The sequence below is a fragment of the Momordica charantia genome (genome assembly GCF_013281855.1).
Source record: "Momordica charantia cultivar OHB3-1 chromosome 7 unlocalized genomic scaffold, Mcharantia_2.0 BLBB01000007.1, whole genome shotgun sequence".
Classification (NCBI taxonomy): domain Eukaryota; kingdom Viridiplantae; phylum Streptophyta; class Magnoliopsida; order Cucurbitales; family Cucurbitaceae; genus Momordica; species Momordica charantia.
In genome coordinates, this window is record NW_028275165.1 from 15,475,249 (window position 1) to 15,483,478 (window position 8,230).

General features: G+C 32.9%; 1 protein-coding gene across 2 annotated transcripts; it reads right to left on the reverse strand.

Moving 5' to 3' along the window:
• Positions 1 to 4,579: 4,579 nt before the first annotated feature.
• On the reverse strand, positions 4,580 to 6,797 carry LOC111016229 (heavy metal-associated isoprenylated plant protein 39). Of its 2 annotated transcripts, none has more exons than XM_088126661.1 (3): positions 6,347 to 6,797; positions 6,122 to 6,197; positions 4,580 to 5,390 (listed from the first exon to the last, which is right to left on the reverse strand). In XM_088126661.1, exon 3 carries the CDS (start codon positions 5,371 to 5,373, stop codon positions 4,867 to 4,869), a length of 507 nt encoding a protein of 168 aa, XP_087982787.1. In that variant the 5' UTR covers positions 5,374 to 5,390; positions 6,122 to 6,197; positions 6,347 to 6,797; the 3' UTR covers positions 4,580 to 4,866. The 2 variants fall into 2 exon arrangements, with proteins under 2 accessions (XP_087982787.1, XP_022147231.1); XM_022291539.2 differs by having other exon boundaries at positions 6,441 to 6,796.
• Positions 6,798 to 8,230: the final 1,433 nt, after the last annotated feature.

Here is an 8,230-nt window from a genome sequence, read left to right on the forward strand (position 1 = left end):
TCAATTAATAATTGATACCATGTATATTTGGCATGTGTTTCATTTTCTTTTTCATTATTGTCGACAAATATTTATAATATTGACAATATGTGGAACATGCATGCAATTAAGATATGGAAAATATTTATTAAATCATGTATTTGTAGACAATATCATTGTAAAAATCAATACAATATATTAAATACGACCTTTTTAATATTTTTTATGAAAAGGCAACTAAAGGAATGGCACTTTGAGGAGTTTCCTTTGATGCTCTTCTCTATTTTCAACTTTTAAGAAAAATCAATCAAAATTACAGGTTTTTCCCCCCTCAAGAAGTAGCTTTGTTTGACTTGGACATAACGCCAAACTAGATCCATGAGCTCTAAATTTAAGTTAGGTATCGATAAATAATTTATAAAAACTGAAAAACAAAATATGTTAAATTAGGTTTTTTTATTATGTCCTTGAGTAAAATGTGGAAACATTTTTTTCCTTTTTCTTTCGGAGATTATGTGTTGGACAACAGACCATGCTATCTATTCATATGATATGATATTGTCCCCTTTGAGCATAAGCCTTCGTGACTTTCTTTTGATATCACCCAAAATATCTCATGGCAGTAGAGATATTGTCCTTTTAACTTATATAACCATTAACTTTTCCTTGTATAGCCAATGTGTAATTCTATGCGTATTCCCAACCAATTAGATACTACTTATAGAGATTTATATCGTGAAAAATCTCAAAATGATATAGCTATATCTTGTATTTAAAAATATGTGGCTCCATATAGTTGTAAATATAAGTATGGGGTTAAATAATGAAATTATTAATTCAAGATGCACATGAAATTTTTTTTTAATGAAGACAGTTAAAAGAAGTTACTTAATGATGATAAGAAACTATAGCTATCATCATATCCTAAATACAAAATAATTCACTAAACATTTTTTTAAAACAAATAACCTATTTATATACATTGGTCAAGTTTTTACTTTTTTTTAGCTAGACATAAGATGAAGACTTTAATTTTTTTTTCCTTTTGCATTCAACAATGCAAAGGTGTGAATGTAAATGTGTGGGGAATTGAATCAACGACCTTAAAAATAATAATAGGTGTCTTATCTATTTGAGCTATACTCATATTGGTAGATATTTAAATATTTAACCTCTACGACAAATGTATAATGTCTTAATCAGATGAATTATGCTGAATTATGCTTATGCTCAAGTTGACTACATAGGTCAAGTTATATAATTTTAAAATGCTAGATAGGGGTGTAGTGACATTAGGCTAGTTTCTATAATGAAAATTCCATATATATGAGCTAGGAAAAAAAAACTAATGCACTTTGATAGAATAAGAAAATTCACATCTTTGTTGAAATGACTATATTTTGCATCAAAATTAGTATATAAATATCCAAAAATGTTCAAATTACAATGAAAATCTTATACAATTTCTAAAAGAATCATCACAAAAGAAGATATAAAAATATATTTAAAAAAAAAGATTGATCATTGCATCATTCTGATTTCAAAATTATAAAAATGAGTGTGAATTCGAACATACACCAAGTATATAAAGACATTTATTACCCTCTTAATTGTCGATAATTTGATTTGTTACCCGACTAAAAAATACGAATTTGGAAATCTTCATTTAAACCTATTTGGTTACGTGGTAAACTATAGTTTGGTTCTTTTCCTCTATTATTTTGCACCAATGACCAATAGTGTTTATCATTGCTACTAATGTCAAATTTTCTTTTCCTAATTTTTGGATTAATCTAATCATTCATGTAACCTATCACGCACGTGTCAACTATTTTTGTCCGTTTGTCATAAAAAATTGATGATTGGTGTGCACATCATCTACCTTGTCAGCAACATCTCATTGTATTTGTGAGATTATTGTTCACATGTCACCTTTTCGTTGGTTCAAAATTTGACTCGTTTATATTATTAGAGTTAAAAAATGCTCTTTGTTTTAATTTAATAAATTATTTAACATTTTTGTATTATTATTTTGAAGGGATGAATGATTTGATCGTGCAACAAAAAAAAGTTTGATTCTTTTTTAACGGTTTCAAACTATTTGAGAGTTTAAGAAAAAAATTAATATGGAGATTCGAAATCAATGAGTTTAAAAAAAACGGGACAATTTATTAGGTTCTATTTGATAATCATTTTAATTTTAATTTTTTATTTCTAAAATTTTAGCTTAAAAGAAAACCGGGCAACTTATTAGGTTCTATTTGATAATCATTTTAATTTTAGTTTTTTATTTCTAAAATTTTAGCTTATTAATACTATCTCTATCTATTTGTTTATTTTGCTTTGTAACCTACCTTTTTAAAAACACTTTTGAAAATTAAGTGAAATTTTAAAAACTAAAAAGAAAAAAAGAAAAAAAAGTTACATCCAGAAGCATTTAAAATTATATGTTAAGTACTAAAATGTCACTTTTAATCCCTCAATGATCAATTTAATTCATACTATATATATATATATAACTAAAAATAAAATAATTATGGCCTAAACAAGTTTAAAATAAATAAAACTAAATTAATCAACGTCTCATTTCTCTTGATCATTCTATTTTTTTTTTGTTTTCTGTTTTTAAAATTTATATTTGATTTCTACCATTTCTTTCGTGTGTTTGTCACATCCTTCAAAACACATTTCAATAAATTTAAAAGCAAAAATTAACTTTTCAAAAATACTTTTATCCTTCAAAATTTTCTTTTGATTTTGAAAATGCTTTTAAAAAGTAAATGAAAAAAGAAAAACAGAAATACGTAGGCGTGGATTTCTCAACTTAATTTTTAAAAATAGAAAATCAAGAACATCCAAATGATTACCAAATGAGAGGTTCATAACCATTTTTGAGTCGATGGAAAAATAAATATAAAAGGGTATTTTGAATTATTAATAATTGACAAAGAAAAAATTCTCTAAGGTAGCATCTCTCCAACAAAATAGTGCCATCTCTTTTGGGGATGGAAAAAAGAGAGACAATGATTGCCATTACCCACCACCTTCCTCCATTGATGAATTAATTGAAGCCTTTTAAGTTCACAAAAACACAAACAACAAAGGGGGGGCTCCATTCTAATTCCAAAAAGACCCACAAAAATCTATTCAACAACCAATACAAAATTGGTTCAAGGCAAATCATCAAAGTTTTGACAAATACCCTTCATCTTTAGAGTAATTATTGTTGGAAATTTTAGTATTATGTGGCCACACACATATAATTTATTTAGTGTGTTGTAGCATGGAAAATATGTGTTGGGGCCAAACGGTAGACGTCCTATTCGAACAAAATCGAAAAGAGGTCGGCCTCAATTACTTAGAAGGGGAAACCTTGCATCGGGATCCATTTGCCTAGAGTAGGGAAGGGACCGATCCAAACCAATAACCAGAGGTTGCTAAGGCGACCTCCGCGCGAGCAAGGGTATATCCCAATGTGACAGCTATCTACACCGTCAACCGCTATAAATACACCTCTACTCCACCCGCTAAGGTATGAAATCTGTCTTAAACTGATCTGATGAGTTCGGATTACTTACTAACTTGGGAGTCAGAGTAGCTTACCCTAGGAATCGCTTTAAATACATCCAACTCTCAAATCGTCTTCCGTACCTTTATAGATTTTTGCATAACTATGCATAGAAAAACTATTAGTTAATTTCTAATTTTATAAGGGGTGTAATTCAAGTATATACTTCTGCATCTCTATAGTTCAATTCTCTCGAATTCGACATGAGAAACCATCTGTGACTTGAATCATTATCATTTCCATACTCAATTAAACAACTTTATTTTTCATCTTTTTTTGTGCATTTCTTTGTCCTAGACCATGTGATGTAACAGGGAAATTGGGGTTTATGACATCCTAAATAATTTCCACGTGTCAACATCAAGATATATTGGAATAGTTTTATTTATTTATTTTTTTTCTTTGAAGAAGAAGAATATAATGCTTACAGCATTCATCATTGGTTCGCCATATTATTAAATTTTTTTATAAATATGAGGACACAATATATATATATATTCTATTTCCAAAAAAATTATTAAAAAAAAAAAACAAATTTTGATTTGGTAGTCATCATCAAAATGGGTGTGAGCATCCCTACCTATTTTCTTTTCCAAACAAATATTCTTTTAATAATCATGAGTATTTGACGCAACATGTAAAATTGAAATATTGTGAGAATGTAAATAAGAATGATATAAATCATTTTCATATGAGTCCACTTTTTTTTATTTGATATGATATGATATGAGAATATTGTTGACATTATAATAGTATTTTTAGAATTCACCGTTATTTTTTTTTCATTTTTTATAAATAAATGTGAGTGCTTGGGTCAACTACCTAATCTTACTACCTTTTGATATTAAACAATTTATCCTAGGAACAATTAAAATCTATTTGACCAACGCATATTGAATGAAACATTTGAAAATCTAGATGATGGGGAATTAAAACTTTAATATATAGTTAATCTAATAACACAATCCATAGTTTAATCAAAGATTAAGACATAGCATTTCAAATTTGCCATGATCTACTAGCTAATTAATGTCAATGAAAATACAATATAAATATATTTGGTTGAGAGATGAAAAATTACAAAAAGTAATAATTCTCAGTCAAAGCTATTTATAGAGAGAGAGAAAAAGAACAAAATTTATTGAATATTTTTCTACACATTTGAAAGGCATAATATTTGTGCTTTTTTTTTCCTATCTACAAGAGAGCCTCTTTTTTTCTTCAAAGGGGTAGATTTGCTTGGTTGGATATTCATCAATTGCATCACCAATAGTTCCCAAAATGCCCTTGGCTAATTAAAGGCTTCATAGACAAAGTACTTAACAAATAACACAAGCATTTGGGTTCTCCTCCATGCTATGGACATGGTAATAAGTGGTCAAATGAGGGTTATATGCTCTATAAGCCTTGACCATCTCCATTACCGGGTCGGGCTGTGGCATCGGCATTGGCATTGGCATCGGCATCGGCATCGGCACAGCCAGTGCTTGTGGCATTGGGTGTAGCTGTTCTTTCTTCTTCTCTTCTTCCTTCTTTTCCCCGTCCTTCTTCGACTCCTCTTTCTTATCGTCCTCCTTCTTCGGATCCTCCTTTTTCACTTCTTCTTTCTTGGCCTCTCCTTCTTTCTTTGGCTCCTCCTTCTTGCCTTCTTCTTCTTTCTTTCCCTCCTCTTTCTTGGGTTCCTCCTTCTTTGGCTCTTCCTTTTTAGGCTCTACTGCTGGCCCCACTGAGATTATGTCTGTTGGCCAATATTTCCTCAGTTTGCTCACCACATTCACTGGATCCACTGTCCCAATTACTGTTAGCTTCTTCTCTTTCATGTCCATGGCAATCAAATCAATCCCTGCAATCCCATCAAACAAATTTCCAATCACTCTCGATGATTATATGTTAAGTTTTCTAACTTAATCGATAATCAAATGATCATGTATTCAAATTCCTACGTTATCAAGAATAGTTAAAAAGAAATCCACTTGTTGGGTCTTGTTTAAATTTCCGAACCCGTGTTCAAAATTAAACTATTTTAAAAAAATCAATATAGTGGTTAGTTTATGAGCCATATATTTCTTTTTTCTCTTAGATAGAATCAAGCTTAACACAGATTGTCGAATCGAAGGTAGTTTAGTGGGTATCGAACTCTATCTCAAACCAAGTAGTTGTAAATTCGAGCCATATTAAAAAAAGGATTTTAAACAGTTTCTTTTTTCCTTAATCATTTTAAATTGAAAGAATGTTGTGGATGGGAAATTTTGGAAGTGGGTTTTGAATAATAAAAAATTGGTTATGATGATTAGAACTTCTTAAATCATTCTTTTCAATAAACATTGAAAGCAGCCAAAAGATTGGTGGGTTAGGTTTGGGTGGTGGGGTTGGAGTAAGTTGGGAGCATCAAAATCTCTCAACACACACACAGAATCTCTCTTCAGAGAGAGAGAGACATGTAATTTTCAAAGAGTTAAAAAAAACTTTTGTCTCTAAGCAATCCCAGTAGATTCAAAATTAGCTTCACTTCAAAGCCAAAGAAAAAGACCCCAAAAAAAAAAATTCACAGTGAAAAAAAAAATTGATAATCACCTGAAAGTGTAGAGACTGTCTTCAAAGCCTTCTGCTTGGCCTTGTCATCATGTAAATCCAACTTCAATATGACCTTCTGCAAAACCCAGAAATCCAAAAGGATAAAAAAAGAGATCTTTTAGTGATTAGGATCCAAAAAATTAGAAAAAAGTAGAAACCCTTTTGACAAAAGAGAAAACCCAGAAAGAAAAAAGCATCAGAATCCAAGAAAATTGATTCAATAACCCATAAGATGAAATATTCTTGGAATCCGCCATGGGAATCTGAGCTCTAAGAAGCAAAAAAGTTGCCATTTTTGAGAGGAAGAAGAAGAAGAGACCTTCATAGCAGAGTTGGTGATGTGGGTTTGGGGAGATGGATGGATTGATTCAGAAGAGGAGAGAGAGAATATGGAGAAGGATAAGAAGAAATGGGCGATAGAGAGAGAGAGGAAGAGCGAGAGCAAGTAGAATTATGCTTTGTTGAAAAAGATGAGAGATTTGGGGGTTTTTTTTCTCTTTTTTGGGCAGCCGTGGTACAAGATAGAAAAGAGAGGAAAAAAAAGAGAGAATCGAATTGAATTGGGAAAATTTTGGTGGAGTTCAAACAAGAATTGGCAGAGTAGGAGAGAGAAAAAATGGTGGAAAAAAGTTAGAGAGAGAGAGAGAGAAAAATGGTGGTGGTGGAGATCTGAGGGTATCTATATGAGCCACTCTCTTGGTCTATAAAACCATGCACAACTAAAACCGACACCTCAAAAAAATTAAATAAAAAAAAAAGAGAGAAAATTTTGCATTGTTATGCGTGAGACCCACTCGCCGCCGTCGCTCGGGGGTGATCTCTGTCTTAGGATGGCTGCTCCGGGGGCCCACCCTCCCACGATCCTCGAGATTTGTTTTTTTTTCTCGCTGATCCACCGGGATGGTGGCGCGTGGACCCACCATGTCTTCCGGGCGTGGTTGGTCGCAGTCGTATACTGTGGTGGAGTTAAAATTGTGCCACATGCCGTGGAAGCACCAAAGGGTGGCGCGTGAGAACCACGCTCCCTTTTCACTCCATTGTTGTTTTAGTCTTGGAGATATAGTGAAAGTACTTGAACATGGGAGTCAAAAAATTTTCGGTCTTCTGCCTTTTTATATTTAGAAATTTCCAATTAATTAGAGAAAAAAGAAATTTAAGTCTGAACTTCTTGTTATAAATTTTTTAATTTACATTCAATGAAGAGAGGTTAAGTCGATATAAATTTATCACTAGTAGTAATCGGCACATCATTTTTACTGAGAAATCATGAATTCGAATCTTCCATTTTTTATTGGTTTCTAAAATTCACCATTTTACTCTTGAAAGCAACTGAGATGATACTAGATCAAATCCGTGTGCGACTTTTATTACAATCATTTTAAGATAACTCGTTTGTTGGTCCCAAACTTCTCAAAGATTATCAGATTTCTTTCAAACCCTCCTTGCCAACACAGGCAAGGTTTCAAAAGGCAGCCCATGAGAACCACGCGCCACTTTGCCTCCCCTGGCCGAAGCACCATTAGGGCGGCGCGTGAGACCCACGCGCCACTTGCATGTCCAATCCTCCTGAGGTGGCCGGTCGTTGTCTCCCAGCCACCAAAATCCTCGAGAGATTTCTTTATTGCACACTTTCAACGACCCACCAAGAGGCGGCGGCGCGTGAGGAACCAGGCGATTGATAGTGGTGGTTGGTGGTGGTGGGGCTTAAGATTAGCAGTCATTTTAGGCCATTATGCCAAAAAAAAAAAAAAAAGAAATCCAGTTGTGTGGGCCCCACTGGTCATCGTCAAAAAACGCATCTGCGGATTTTCGCAATCTGGACGGCCGAGGGGGACCCGCACCGCCGCCGCCCACCGCAGATCGCCGCCACGTCGACCATCCGAATCTTGATGACGTGTCAACATCGTATGGTGCCTCATTGATTGATCTAGAATCCTTAATTGCTCTTCCATAGACTCGGTACCACCTGATTGGCTTATAAGAAAAAAAAAATTCCCCTATTTTTTTTTCTCTGTTATTTTGAGGGTAAAATTAAAATTTAGGAGTTTTGGTTCTAATTAGGCAAATGACGTCGTTTTCCATAATAAGAAAATGATTTTATGGCATTAA